This window comes from Anopheles ziemanni, chromosome 2 (genome assembly GCF_943734765.1).
Source record: "Anopheles ziemanni chromosome 2, idAnoZiCoDA_A2_x.2, whole genome shotgun sequence".
Classification (NCBI taxonomy): domain Eukaryota; kingdom Metazoa; phylum Arthropoda; class Insecta; order Diptera; family Culicidae; genus Anopheles; species Anopheles ziemanni.
In genome coordinates this window covers 3,746,458-3,762,143 of record NC_080705.1, presented here as the reverse complement: position 1 = coordinate 3,762,143, position 15,686 = coordinate 3,746,458, and the positions used below count along the sequence as shown (strand labels likewise).

The window sequence follows — 15,686 nt, the reverse complement described above, 5'->3', positions numbered from 1 at the left end:
TTCTACTTTTAGCTCTTTACTCGTCGTTTGCACAACTCTCAGGACACACTATTATTACTAAACATAAATTCGCGTGTCCTTTAATATGTTTGGTTTATCTCTTCTGTAACCTTCTAGTTTGTATTTATAGTTTTTGAGAGAGTCGCATAAAGAGGGTTGTTTGATACGAACAACGTGTAAGTCGGAGCTTTGCAAAACGCGCATAATAAGCGGACAAAATAAAACACGCAGTACACACTTATTCCAGTAGATGCGTAAGATGGTTTAATTTAACAGCCTATGGCCGCGGGGTTGATGTTCCCGCACCACGGTACGCGTGAAACACAGGGAAATGTGAATTCTAAAGCTTAAGGAACTGCATGCATTTTGCGCAAAACCTCGGTCGAGCAAAACACGTGCGATTGCGGAGAGGTAAATATCTATATATAGTTTGCCTTAAACGCGATCGGGTTGATTGATTCAAGTTCAAGAGAGGCAAGATGATGATGGGTGCGAAAACAAAATCATTAAAAGAACTAAGTTGTGCAAAAGCAAATAAATTAGTTACGGTCGGAGAAGAACTATGAATGTGACAAGATAAATAAATGGTTGATGGCTAAACAAAAAATATGCATACAAAAAAACAAGAGAACAAATCGGAGCAGCGACAAGAGTACGTAAAAGTATATAGCGGCAAAACATAACTGTTAGCATTTTACACTAATAAAAATAAAGTAAAAAAACACTGAACAAAAAAAAACCGGTAGTTCGCCGTCTCCAATATGGCTGAGAAAAAAGAGGTTGAGGTGAGAAAGGAGTGTTTGGTGTTAAAATTGAATTTCGATCGTCTTGTCGATCGTTGGTTCCACAAAGTCTACTACCCAATAGGGAAAGGGGATGATCGGTTAGGTAAACATGTTATACGCAGAATAATAAGACAGGACAGAGTCCAAGCAATCCAAGTCGGCTTGGGAAAAGTGTTGGTACGATAGTGATGCTTATGAGTTGTGTAAACTCGTGGAAAAAGGTAGGTAACACCTTTCTTCCACTACAGCCGCCTACTGCGACAAAAATTATGACATCGGCGGAAGAGCCATTTTGCCCTCAACCCGAGAGGGGAGGTATGTTTGCTCGTGAATAATGATGCTAACTAGAGTCTCGGCTTGTGGCCCCCCGGTTTTTTTTTATTAGCCACTTGTACGCGTCCCGCATGATGACGATATTCGTGTGTCACGATCGTTCTGCTGACTATGGCGTGCGCGTGTAGGCGCTCATTTGCGAAAGCACAGCTGGCCCGTTCACAACGGTTGACCTTCGCTACCACCCAACTAAAGCTCTCCACCTTCATCTGCCACCACATACTCTTTGCCCTGCAACGGGCAGCGAAGATGATGCCGGTGATACCCGAGGCACGAGATGGACCATTTACGATCCAATTAAATCTTGCAAAGATGATGACTCGTCCCGTTTAGCATTCGAGCCGAGGAACAGGCTATTTCCATTCCTGGCCACGTGCCCGTTTGCTTGCATTTACGGTGACAGCAAAGGGAGTACCGGTATCTTATCCAGAGCGCTACTTCTCGAACCAGTTGGGACGGGTTCCGTTAGGTGATTAGTGGTTGCTTCAATTCCTCTGCTCCACCTCTCTTCACTGATTGTCGCTTTCCTCCATTTTGTCATCTTCAGTCATCTTTTAGCTTTCGTTCGTCAAGTGTCGCCGATTGATAAAGGTTGAAGATTGATCTACTCTTCAACGACTTGCCTCGCTTCGACTCCAAATCGTACAAGATTTAAAAGTGGTAGTGTGGCGTTAGAGAAAAAATGAAGCAGTTGATTGATGTGTGAGCAGGTTACGGTTTCAGTTACAAACCAAATTTGTTTTCAATTTAAAATTACCTCCAATGTTGAACCTGTTTCCGAAACCACACATGTACCGGCTCAGTTGTGCATGGGGCAGCCGTTTCCCAAGCATTAAAAAATCATGAAACTCGAACCGAACTAGTTCGTGGTCTGTGACATCACGATCGGGATTCCAGGCTTCGGGAAAAATGTTTCGTCCTTTCGACAATGGACATTCAAAACCATTACTACCTCGCGTCGTTCTGACCAGTTGGTGAAGGAAGTTCCAGCGATTGGGACGTGAACCAAGGACGATCAGGATAGAGTTCATAGTTGAGTTTTGCTTACTACCGAAGCCACTAAGGAACCGCAACGAGATGGCCCCACTGGTACTGTATCACTTTCCGGCTTCACCACCTTCGCGCTCGGCTTTGTTGGTTCTTCGGAATTTGGAGCTGGACGTTGAGGTAAGACGATAGGATGTTGAACAAAATTTTTAATATTGTTGCAGTAACAACCATCGTGATGTAGTGATTCTAATATACTTGAAATTTAAATTTTCAAAAAGTTTTTAAGACCGTACATAAGGAAACTACCTTTTACTCTTTGGTGTTCTTGTAATAATACATGTTGCTTCAGATTTCAAAAAAAAGGTACTAGGAGGAAATATTAATATCTTCGTGTGTAAATTTGTACAGTCAAAATATCTTTTGTATTGCTTTAAGAAAATATTCTAGAACAACGTTAGGGGCATGCTAAAAATTGTAAACCGTTATCTATTTTATGAAACCTATCTTCCTTTACTTTGTAAAAAGCATTTCATTTTCATATGATCTTATGATCAAACGATTGTGGAGGTTCTCACGGACTTCGGATACAGATGGTTAATTAGCATAAAAGTTCTCACACACTAATTGAAACTAGAATCTTCTACGGCATCAGAGTTGTTCGCTATACACTTCATGGTCTAATAATAGCTTTAAAACAAGACATTGTATGCGAAGTGCATGCATACGATCACTTGCACTGGCACTTTGCTAAAATATCAATGAGTCATCATTACTTGCCGCGTAGCGTTTACTAATGTTCCAACTTTTCTAAGGCGAAACGTGTTTCTTGGACTCAATTCAGAATATTCTAATTTATTCATAAACCCAACACAAAGACAACGATTGGCGTCGTTAAAAAAAGATGGTTGACCACTAATAACCCGGAGGAAGCAACGTATTGATTTTTAAGGGTAAAACAAACTTTGCGTGTTGGCGCGCTGGTGATTTGAACTAGGTTAGGCATTGTTAGGGGAAATCGTTATTACTGGCATTAAACGGACATATTTACCTTCATCAGTTGCACGGCTGAAGGTTAGATAAGATCGACTGAGCTATGACAATGAGGTTGGCAAAGGATAACGTTTAGTAAATCCCTGGAGAAGGAGTGTGGATGCCGTACATTGCGAACCATTCATTTCCTGTCTCTCCCCTCCCTCCCGGGTTTGTGTAGGTGAAAATTGTGAATCTTTTCGCCGGCGAGCAGCATGCCGAAGAGTTCCTTGCCATCAACCCGGAGCATACCGTGCCGACGCTGGTGGACGAGGACTTCGTGCTGTGGGAGTCGAAAGCGATTGTGACGTACCTGGCCGAACAGTACAAGCCGGGCTGTTCAATGTACCCGAACGATCCGAAGCGGCGTGGCCTCATCAACCAGCGCCTGCAGTACGACTCGGGCACCCTTTTTGCAGCCCTACGCAACATCGTATCATCCGTGCTGCGTTCCGGGGAGACGGTTATCTCGCAGGAGAAGAAGGACACGACACACCAGGCGCTGGCGAAGCTGGAAACCTATCTGGACGGGTGCGATTGGGCCGCCGGAGATGAGTGTTCCGTGGCCGACTTGTGCCTGCTGGCAAACGTTGCTTCGTTGAAGGAGATGGGGGTCGGATTCGGGACATTCCCGAACATCAACGGATGGTACGAGCGGTGCCAGATGTTGCCGGGATTCGAGGAGAATAATGAAGGAGCCATCTTTCTCGGCACTGCCATTAAATCGAAGCTGGAAGAACCGTACTAATGGATGAAAGAAGTCATTTAGTAAATGGAGTCAGTTAATGTTAACGAACGACAACATTCTTACTCACCAGAGTGGATTTCTATACACTACTCCTTTGTCGTACACTTTCTCCGAAATACAGCAATCTATTGCACTAAAAGATAACACGCCCAACTTTCCTAGTCACTAATTATTCTTTTGCACTATTTGTTCAAAATAAATTACTTAACAAAGCGCACTAGAGTGTATCGTTTAAAAGAGATTTACATTTATTTAAATTGCTTTCAAATTCATTTCACAACTCAAAACCACAAAGTATGTACACAATGTGTTACCATTGAAAGTCTAATAAACGTACACAAACACCTATTTTCCCACCCCCGCGCCCAGAACGATTGTTTATATCGCATTAAAGTATGTTTCCTCCCTATCCTTGAGCCATTTCAACTTCCCACGGTCCCTGTATGGTGCCAATAGCAATCATACGACATCACCTTCCATTACTCATACATTACAGAGGGGGGTGAGACTGACTTATGAACTACACGTTTCCCATATGTTATACCCATAGTTGTTTAATTGCTAAACGAAGCTGCGAAATCTTCACCTTCTTTTTCGTCACACGCACAACCGATGGTAGAGCTAGGATTGAATTGCCAGCTTAGTCCTTTAAGTGTTGAAGATAATAATACTTCCATTTCCTTTCCACGTACCGCACACGTTCCGAAACTCTAACCGCTTTTTAAAAACTGGAAATTTCACTCCTTTTTGACAATCGTAGTCTTGTGCCGTAGAATGTATTTTATTACTCTGTTAAAGTACTAGCATGAGACGATGTGGGGGTTGTCCTGTATTTAGCAACGGGACGAGAGATCCTGCTGTATTTGATACTCCAATTAATTGAAAATTAAACAAAAAGGTAACAAAAGGGAGCTCCGTTTTACCAACTGAGCCGTGAAATAAATAGGCAACATAAATAAGGAAGCACGTCAACCGAAAACATATTCTCTAAGCTAATTAAAAAGATAAACTATTTTTTGTTTGTTGGTTACCTATGGTATGAAACCAAGATTGTTTGCGTTATAAACCGTTCAATACAGTTTTCTTCTTAAAGTAATAGATTAATTAATTTAAAAGTTTTGCTGATCCTGGGCGTGCATTTCCATCCAATGCAAATTATTTTCAGTCCATTTGTTTACTAAATTGCTTTCGCCAGATAGTTTTATTCCAGTTCTACCACTTCCGGAACCACACCTGTAATATTACAACCATTTGTTATTTTACGTCCCATGGAACAACATACCGTTACCCAAAACCAACTTCTTTGGTTTAACCTACCTTTAACGCCATCCTTGGTTAGTGTGGTCTTTGCCGTAATTGTAGCAGCACCGCCGAGACGGTTTGGCCCAACGAATGTTGCCACCTGGCTCACACCCCGAGACTATACACCGAAAAAAAGTATAAGCGAATGGTAAGTTCTAATAAATCGGTAAAAGTTCCATCGCATCATATACCTCGTCCATTTTGGCTCGCTTCGCTGGAACGATGACTTCTGGTCGTACATCGTTAACTAAAATTGGCCCTTGTTGTTTTGCCTTCACACCTACATCCGCCGGAAGGATGGTTTCGTTTTTGCGTTTACGAATGTACACGTTGTTCTTCACGGCCGATTGAAACTGTCCCACCGGTAACGTGGAAGTAGTCGTAGGTTGTGGTGCTGCCCGGACCACCATCGAAACAAGTGGTCTCGCTGGAGCTCCCGCAGACGATGCCGTCACAACATTGGCCGTCGTGCTGAAGAAAGCATAATGAATGTTAGTTAAGAATGATTACTAACAATTGTACCATTATTGGGTATCAAAGACACCTGGGCAGGGCATACCTTGGTTTTCCGTTGTTTTCTAGCACTGCACCAGAGGCAGCTGCGTTTACGGACGTCGCTGACGATGCTGTCGAGGTATTTTTAACCGTTATATGAGAGGGCAAAATCTGCCGTATAGTAGGCGAGGCAGTCGCTTTGGTGATAGTCATTCCACCGTCACTTGTGCGGTTGCTGTTAATACCAATGCTACCTACGATGGCTGGCTTCTGCTTGGTAACGGTAATGATATTACTCGCCGCGGTCGTCGGCGCCACCGCCGGCGGTTTTCTGACATTGCTGTGAATCACCGTCATGCTCATTTCAGGTACCTTCGAAACATGCATCGAAGGAACGGATGCGCCCGGGGCGTTTGTAGCTCTACCTCCTGTAGGTTTATTAATCGCCACCCGACTCACAGTCATTGACGGTGATGCGGTGGCTAATCGGTTCAGGGCATTGTTACTCGCGTTGTTCGCCGCAGCCAGTGCCGTTAGGTTTCGTGCTGTTCTGTTGGCAGGGTTGATGACGGTGGTTTTCGGTAATCCTGAAGCAGCAGAAATTGAACCGGTCCCACCCGGGGATGCTTTTCCAATGGGCATTTGCACCGGAGATGCCTTTCTCGTGAGTTGGTTAGCATTTACCACGTATTTTTGCAATGGTTTGTTGCTTGCAGCAACACTTCCTGCGACGGACGGACCAGCCGGACGAGTGACAACGGTCGTCGACAGCTGTGGTTTAGTAATGGTGATAAATCCCGCTGGGGCAGCCTTGGTGAGAGTCGTAACCGTGGATGGTGCTGTTTGTCCTCGGTATGCCGTGGACGCCGTTGATGCAACGGTAGGAGTTTTCAAAACCTGACCACCGGTGGTGGCGACGGTTGGCGATGAGCCCGGTTTGGGGAGCACCGTTTTCTGCTGCTGACCAGTTGTCACTGCGTTACGAACCGGTGCCGAGGCAACGGCCTTAGCGATTTGGGTTGGTTGCTGTACAGGCTTCAATGTAGACGGGAGCAGCTTTCTTGGCAACGGGGACTGACGTTTTGCCTTGTCCAATACAGTTTTCACCATAGTCGACTGCTGCTGCTGCGGCTGCTGTTGGTTTGACCCGTTACCCGTGATGGCCGTAGCGCTGTTTGCACGCACAAACTTTTGGAACGGTCTATTTTCGGGCGTCGGTATGATCGGTGGTGGAGTTGGCGTTTGCGAACCAGTCTTCGTAATCCGCAACAACGGAGAGGGTGACAGTTTCGATTGCTGTTGTTGCGGTTGCGTCAAATTAGTCAGGGATTTTGCGTTTTTCAACACATCCTTTATGCCGATGGATGGCGGCTTGGAGGGTTGCGTTTTGGGATTGCTATACACGATCCCGATGTTACCACCAGCTGTGGCACGGTTTTCCAACTCCTTCTTCGACTTGCTACTACTGTCCCCTCCACTCGTCGCTCCACTTCCGTTGGTTGTTGGCGTGTTAACATTACGCACAATAACATGTGGTTGCGCAATTTTATTCGTAACGTCTTCCTCATTGTCATCATCATCACTCGGGATGATGGTGGGACTGCTGCTAGTCCGTGCTGGCGCTGGTGCAATGGTCTTCTTAACCGGCGCCGGTCCTAAACTAATCGTTGTCGATGGAGGGAGAACCGAAACTGGTGTCGGGGTGTTCTTGTTGCTCCTACTATCGGGGACAGTTTTACTCGCCAGCACATCTAGCGGAAGTCTATTATTTGGTAGATCCAAATTCATTGCACGTGGGGCCATCGATGTAACGGAGGTAATTTTGGGTGTACTGCTTATAGCCGTTGTTATCACACTGCTTAACCCGGGTGTACTTCGTGCCGTGCTCGGGGAACTGGTGATTACTGTGTTACTGCTGCTGTTCGTGGCATGTTGTGACACCATAGTAGGCTGTGTTTTAGGCAAAGACGACGACGACGACGACGATGAAGTTTTCGTCGGTTGCACCTTCGGTTGTGCCGTTCCCATAAAGCTCCGCATCGACGACTCGATTGTGGGCGGTAGCAGTGGCACGTTTCGAGGCGAAAAAGGACTAGACAAGCCGGCCGAGGCAAACGAAGCAGACCCTGACGCGGCAGCCAGCAGCTTGGTTTGCTCGTTAAGCATACTAAGCACGTTAGCAGTACTACTACCGTTGGTACTAACGGAACTACTAATACTACTGGTTGGTAGCCCACTCGGTTTATGACCCCCCGCTAGTGACGCTATGCTGGAGATCGTAGGTCCCATAGACGTCGACGACGGTTGGGCCGGGTTGTGTAGCACCGAATTCAGGGCGTTGTATTCACTCATCTGCTTCAGAGCGTGCAAATGAGCGGCGGAACTGTTCGCTCCGTTGTATCCGGCGGCGGCTAGCGGCGAGGTGGACGGAAGGGGGGGAAGTGAACTCTGGCTCGAACCCATTGCCGGTGGCATGTTGGTACTGCTGCCGCCGCTACCTCCACCAGCACCATACTGGAAAAGGATAGAAGGATCGTACGGTTTTCCTCCTCCACCAAACGGTCCCATCGAGCCAGAGGAACCAGGTTGACCGTTTAGCAAAGCGGAAGCACCAAAGTCTAAAGCACCGGAATAGGCGCCGTACGGAGATTTCGAAAGTATCGACTGATACGGCGAGTCGTTAAGCAACGAATACTGCTGCTGTTGTGCGTACGCATTGTACATCGCTCGTGTGAAGGAGTATTCCGTCCGGTATAAATCTCCACCGGAAGTGCCACCGATCATCGACGGTCCCGCTTGCATGGCGGCCAAGTTATTATAATAGTCCATCATCCTGAACGGTGGTTGCCATCCCATGGCACCGGTACCCTGTGACATACTGCCCCACGCGGACATCAGCGATCGGTTCTCGTTCGTTTGAATTTCTCGTTCGTACGCCGCCCAAGCTTCCTTCTTTTCCTCCTCGCTCAGGTCCTGCTCCGGCTTGTTTTCAAGTAGCGAGTCGTGCTCGTGGTACTTGAAAATTTTATTCGGAAACAGGCGTAACAGGAGCGCCAGCACGTCGTCCGCCGGTAGGATGGGAGTTTCGCGCGTCATCTCCGACACCTTCGTCAGCGTGTACAGCTCCGCCAATTCGCCATAGCTGTAGTGGCGGTCGATCTGCTGCTCGTCCACCACCCGGAAGCTGAGCGCCTGCTTCGTCACCGACCGGGAGTACACCTTTTCCTCCATCGTGCCCATCGCGAGCAACCGGTAGACGTAGCACTTCCGCTTCTGTCCGAGCCGAAAGATGCGAAAGATGTTTTGCTGGTCGTTGGACGGATTCCAGGACGTGTCCAAGATGATCACCCGGTTTGCGCCGGTCAGATTGATGCCCTGCCCGCCGGCCTTCGCCGAAATGAGGAAGCACTTCGTGCGCGTGTTCCGCGGGTCGTTGAACGAGGTTATCATCTTGTGTCGGTAGGTCTTGTGCGTTTTCCCATCCAGCCGGTAGTAGTCCTTGCCCGCCTCCCACGGGCCCTTGAACACGCTGTACGCAAACGCTTCCGACTGTTGCGGGTCACTCGCTTGCTGGTGAATTTTCGCCATAAAGTGCTCCACCACATTCAGCACCGCGACGAACGCGGAAAATATCAAACACTTTTCCCCGCGCTCGTTACACTGCTTCAGTATCTCGAACATGATCCACAGCTTGTTGCTCGGGAACAGCGACTCCAGGTCGGCCACCTGCAGGTACTGGCGCCACCAATCATTCGTCACCGAGAGCTGCCCGCTGGCGATGTCATTCTTATCGTCCGGCGAATCGTCGTCCGTGTCGGGTGTGGACGTTTTCCGGGCGTTTTCTCTACGATTTTTCTCCAGTATTGCCGTCTCCCAGGCCTTTTCCAGCACCTTGGGATGTGTCCAAATCTGTGGAAGTGTACGCAAGCGACAGAAATGTAGCAGCAGGAATGGAAACTTTGGTTGGAAAGAAAATAATTACTTTTCTCAGCGACGTGTAATCAGCGATAAGTTTGAATTTTTTCGTCTTTCCCGGTTCGCCTCCGACAATGTCGGTGCTGCTCGACGTGTATTCGTTCATTTGAAGAAATACTTCGTACATTTTTTCCTACGGAGAAAAACAAACAAAAACACAAATACAGACAGAGCGCAGGATAAAATCTATTTCCGTTCGTAATATTTTGCAACTGCGAAGAACCCGTTTTTCCGCATGCTTTTCCCTCTGCCTACACGATGCGGCAGAACTTACTTGAACCGGCGTCAGTGGAACGAACAGAACATACTCATACTTTTCCGGAAGGAATTCCTTAAGCACCGCCGCTTCTTTTCGCTGCGAAAAAAGGAAATTAGATAAAGAGATAGTTTTAGCACAGTCGATCGACGATGACAAACGAAGAAACTAGCCAGGAAGGATTCTTTAGAAGTTAAAAAAAATCGCAAAGTTGCAATGAAAGTCCAGGAAACATGAAGTGAATAAAGGCTAGAAGCAAATAGGAAAGAGGGGAAAGATGTTATTACTGTACCTGCACAAATTTTGATAATTTGTTATGCAACACGTACGACCGTTGTTTCATTATTTTTATTGCACGCTGATCGGAGTCCTTACACTGACCATTCTTGATGGGGTTTGCGTAAAGGTTACTGAACTCTTTATCGCTGCCCAGGAAAGATGGTTTGATGAAGTTGACCATACAGTAATCTACAGTAAGAGAGAAGTGTAAAACAATCGTTACAAAATAGCAACTTTTAAATCGCCCACGAGAAACCATGCATTAACATACATTCTTTCAGATTGTTCTGAATGGGCGTTCCGGTAAGCATGATGCGGCGCTTCGTTTTGATTTTCGAGACAGCCTCGCTGATCGCCGATCGTTTGTTTTTGATCTGGTGCCCCTCGTCGCAGATGACCAAATCGGCACCCGGGTTCAGCAGATACTCCTTGATCCGCTCGAGCTTGCTGCTGCTGCTCCGTGGCAGCTCCACCGGCCGTTTCCGGCGCTCGTAGTTAATCAGCGCGCGGAACGCTTCGTACCCGATGAGCATCACCCCGCAGTTGGGTGCCGAGCAGGAGAACCACTTCTTCAGCACGGAAATTTTATCGTCCTGAGTGCACACGTCTCCAAAACAAAACACCCGCATCTGGTGGCCCGTCCTGATCGTGCCCTGCCAACGGATGATTTCCTCCTTCCAATTCATGACGGTGCTCTTCGGACAGATGACCAGCACGCGTCTCGTTAGTAGCTGCTGGTAGCGCATCACAGTATGCAGGAGGGCAATCATTTGAAGCGTCTTCCCCAGGCCCATGCAGTGCGCCAAAATACACCCGGAACCCGGATGCTTCGGAAGCGCTTCGACCGATCCGTACGTATTGTCATACATAAACTTGATCCCTTCGATCTGGTGCGGCTTCAGGAGCTTCACGATGTCCGGATGCACGCAAATTGCTTCGCTACGGCCCGAATCGTAGTCGAGGACGAGTTCACTCTCGCCATCGCGGGGACGGAAAGTTTGCAAGAACTTTTTCAATTGTTCATGCTTTTTCTTCAGCCTCGAGACGCGACCTTCCTCCTCTTTTTGTGCCTTTTTCGTTTCCTCCGCCAGCTCATCGTTGGTGAGCATGGCCCGAATTTTACGCTTCGCCTCCAGTGGAGCCCCCCTTCCGGTATCTTCCAGGTCGCCCGGAACAACCTCCGTGTCGGCGTCGCTTTCCGAGCTTAAGCTGATACAATCCTGGTCGTCCTTTGTTGACGATTTTTGTTTCGTGGACGTAGACGACTCACCCGTTGCCGAAGGTGACGCTACGGTGGTGATAGTGGTGGTGGTGTTTGCAGTCTTCGCAGCGGTAGTTTGACTTGCCGGTTGTTCCTTCCTGGAACCACTGTTGGATTGTGATTCTTTTCGAGTGTTTGAGTTCGACAACAGCGGTTCGTTGAAGTCGAACGGTTCTTCAGTAGCAGATGGGTTGCGTTTCCTTTTTCGGCTCATCGGAGAGTCGTTCAGTAGCTCGAGGTCGGAATCGGCACTTGATGTCTCTCGACCCAAATCCGAATCGGAGTTGTCCAAATTGCCCAGTTTCTTGCGTCGTTTCACTTTGACACGTTTAACCGCGGGTTTACTTTCACTGTGCAACTTATCATCCCCATCTTCAAATACTTTTCGACTGAAGAGAACTCTATCTTTGGGGTCAGCAAGTTCTACTTTGCTCGCCCTTTCGAAGGGTGTTTTTGCATCTTCTTTCTCGATTGAACTATCGACCAATATTTTATCGACCGAATTGGTTTCCTTTCCGTCTTTCGCCTTTTCTTCATCCTGGCTCTCGGGTAAACTTGCTTCTGTTGTGTCTCCATTTTTAATTTTGTCCATTTCCTCGCTCTCCCCTTCCGTTGGTCTGTATTTTTTTGTCCAATCCTTTCGCTCGCTACTTCTTGCGTCATATTGCTTCAAGAAACTGTCCATAATAGAATCGTTTGAATCATCCGAATCCTCATTACTGTCCCGGGAAAGATCCTTGCGTTTAACATCTTCATCGTCATCGCTACTAACACTATAGCTGCTGGAACTAGACTGATTCAGAAGCTGATGCTTCATGTTATCATTAATTTTTTGAAGAAATTGTTCCTCCGTATCCGTTTCTTCCTTATCACTAATATCGGAATTGTCCGAACCTTGAATTTGAGCAGTGGCATCGCTGCTCTCTTCTTTCAAAAAGTCATCCATGGTGCTCAGTTCTTTTTGCTTTTTCGGCTGCAATTCCTTAGCCTTCGCCTTGTTGGAACTAGCCGAAGTGGGAACAACAGCTGTTGTGCTTCTGCCCACCGCCAGGTAGCTGATATTGCACAGCCGCTCAATCTCTTTATCTTCTTGATCTTCGTTGTACTGTTCCAACTCAGCTTCGGTCATGGTTGACAATTTTTTCTCTTGCTTTTTTAGATCCGCCTTTTCCAGATAATCCTGCACGATATCTTCTGCCGCCGGCAAGATTTCTTGGAAGTTGAGCATGATATCGTCCACATCGCTCAGGCCCTCCTGCGAAAGATCACCATCGTCGGCTTCCACGCGATTACCTTCTCGCCCTTTAGCGACCGCAGCATCCGATTCCGAGGAGCTATCCGTGTAGATTTGTTTCCTACAACGCCTTCCCTCGGCATCGCTATCGCGAGATTTTTTTTGGTTGTCTTTGGCACTTCGCATTTGTCTGCGTCGCATGAAATCACTCATCATATGAGACGATTCTTCACTCTCGGACAGCGAGCTGTTTTCACCAGACGATGCCAACATTTTCTTCCTGTACTTGGCATTCAACTTCCGTTCGGAGAAGGAATGGTCCGTTTGTATGGCGATTTCTGCTTTTCGACACTCCCCTGCGGCGCCATTTGCTGACTTGTGTAACCGGGTTGACATTGTTCGCGTGTATTGGCAATTAATCTAAAAACAACAGACATGAAAATTATCAAAAATGGTTCGAAAGTTCCCCCGAAATGAGCTTACCGTTTCCAACATTGATTGCAAGCGTGTCATCTTGGCTGGGTCTTGATTTTTATCATTTACTGAATTTTTTTCCAACCACTGTTCACACTGTTTGGCGAAGTGATCGCCAAGTCGTAGCAGCTGATCCAGCGCGTCATCAACTGGCTCATTTGTGCGTGAAGCAACGCAATCGGTATCTGCACTACCGTTCTCAGTGCCATTTTCAACAACCGTTGCCATCGAAACATGTTCGTTCACAGTTTCCAGAGAATCAACCGACGAAGCAATACCACCATCGTTTTCTAAACGTTCCGAACAATTTGTCGATAGAATAACCGATAAACTGTCCGTCTCGCTTCGTATTTCGTCTGAAGATGTTCGACGAGTTTGTTCATCACCCTTTGTATGAAGCTGTACCAGTTCTACCTGATCCGTCTCAGTACATGGCGATCGGCGATCTCCATTCCGGGAGGCGTTATTATCGCCAAACGAAGTGTAAGAATGGTCATAATCCGCTGGGCTCATCTCATCGGTTTCCACCTGGGACATTCCGTTAATGAGTCCTTTGACAATCGTGTCTCCATCATCTTCATCGCTTTCATGCACTGCACCATCATCATCCGCCATAATTTCTTCGTGCGCTACGCAATCTAGATACTCGTAGTTTGACTCTTGGAATATGGGATCTTCAATCTCGATTTTGCAAATCCTATAATCAGCGTCTTCCATAGCGATGTTGTTGTTTAATTCTTCTCCATTTTTGCCTCCTTCCAAGTGGCTTGCGCCGCCGGACTGGCTTTCCTTGTTGAACAAATCCTGCGTCCTGATGTCCATATCGTAGGAGACGGTGAATCTTTCACTACGCGGCATCGAAATTTGATCCCTCGCACCCTCGGGGGGTGCGATGTGATGCATACTGGTGCCAACGAGGTATTGATGATCGGAAAGGAATTGATGATGGGATTCCGACGGCATCGCATATCGATCCTCTTCCGGTTGGGGCGGATTCGGGTTACTTTGCGTTTCGTTGATTTCGTGTTGAGCGCCAGCGCTGAGTGATACCTCCTCCTCCTCGTTTTCCGATAATAGCTCCACAGAAACGTAGTTGTCGTCGTTCTCCGTATTAAACTCGCTGATTTCCATTATTTCGACATCATTGAATAGGTCCGGTTCATGCACAGTAGAAGCCCTGTAATGAACGAATTGAATGCTATACTTCCCCGTAACAGATTTTAAAATGCCTCTTTATCAAGTCGTTGAGCGCGGTGTTAACGCCTACTGTGATCGAGCTTCTATGACGATATACCGTCCAGCTTGTAAGCTGTGATATTTGCTTACAATTAAACGGTGTTTCTATGTGCCGAAACCCTTTCAAATGTGTGCAACTTCCACTAGTTGGATGGTTTACAAGCATGAAATAGCGCTAATGTTTGAACTGTGCAAAAACTGGCTGCAGTATTCTTTTTGCGAGTAGTTTGTTTACATTTCCAGTATCAGAAACTTTCACCGTAATAGGAAGAGCGGTTACGATTAAACCAGACCACCACAACTGTGCAAGGCTCACTTGGACGTGTTTCTTCTTTTCTTTTAGACTAAATATCCGCTCCCCCCGGCTACGTGTGCGAAAGAGATGCAACACAAAACAAAAACAAAGAACGCGCTGCCTGTGCTGCGCTGTTTGTGCCGACGAAGGTGACAGCATCTGCTTCGCTTCTGAAAATTGCTCACTGCCACCGCAGGCAGGCAACGGGCTTGAGAGAGACAGTATGAATAGAGCTGGGGTTCATAAATATTAGCTTACATTTTGTTATTATTTCACATATAAATTTCGCTTGGCCACCCATTAAAAGACACTTAACCGATTAGTTCACAAATCACAACGTAGCGCTAGAACTCGTTTCCAGCGACGACCCGATTGTGCATCGCAACTGTACATCTTGTCCACCCATCGGTAGTTGGCATGGGTATTTTCCGAAACTATGCAAATCTTGAATGACCGGAATAAACGCGACACGCTCGTAACACTATATTTTGCCACTAAATGTAGCACATCCGCACGGCAGCCTCACTCACACCCGCTTCGTGGAATCACACACGATTCAGGCAATCATCCCGCCGCGGGCTTTTCGTGATGGACAAATACTTTTCACTGCACTACAGTGTGGGCGCGATGCTAGCTATTTACAAAATTGCGGGAGAATGACCATTTGCGGTATATCTACTGCCCTAGCCACGACTGCACATACGCATCATATCACCGTCCGACGGGTGCATCGGGGTTATTTTAACTGCGATCACCAAATATGTAAGTAAGGAAAGCTAAAGATGGAGAATACCAATCGTTTGACTTTTTCTGCACCTCTACTCAGACGATTCTACCCGCAGAAATCTTCTTCTTTCTCCACAAAACACTGTTGAGAGTTCCTTCTGCTAGTGGTGAGTAAATCCCAACGGAGATCCGACCGAGCCGGATCTGACTTGGGATCGTTTCTGCTAATGATTAAAATCCCTTGTGCTACAAGTGCCCGAGAACAGAT

The 15,686-nt window shown here is 46.9% G+C and overlaps 2 protein-coding genes across 2 annotated transcripts; one reads left to right on the top strand and one right to left on the bottom strand.

Moving 5' to 3' along the window:
* Positions 1–2,195: 2,195 nt before the first annotated feature.
* Positions 2,196–3,885, top strand: LOC131282436 (glutathione S-transferase D7-like). The gene is made up of 2 exons (XM_058311905.1): positions 2,196–2,285; positions 3,319–3,885. The coding sequence occupies exons 1-2, from the start codon at positions 2,196–2,198 to the stop codon at positions 3,883–3,885; spliced, it is 657 nt and encodes a 218-aa protein (XP_058167888.1).
* Positions 3,886–5,342: 1,457 nt separating this feature from the next.
* Positions 5,343–15,304, bottom strand: LOC131283087 (uncharacterized). The gene is made up of 8 exons (XM_058312651.1): positions 14,951–15,304; positions 13,171–14,338; positions 10,464–13,107; positions 10,206–10,381; positions 9,932–10,012; positions 9,665–9,790; positions 5,747–9,591; positions 5,343–5,658 (listed from the first exon to the last, which is right to left on the bottom strand). Coding segments are annotated over exons 1-8 (8,358 nt in total). The 5' UTR covers positions 14,953–15,304.
* Between the last annotated feature and the right edge of the window lie 382 nt (positions 15,305–15,686).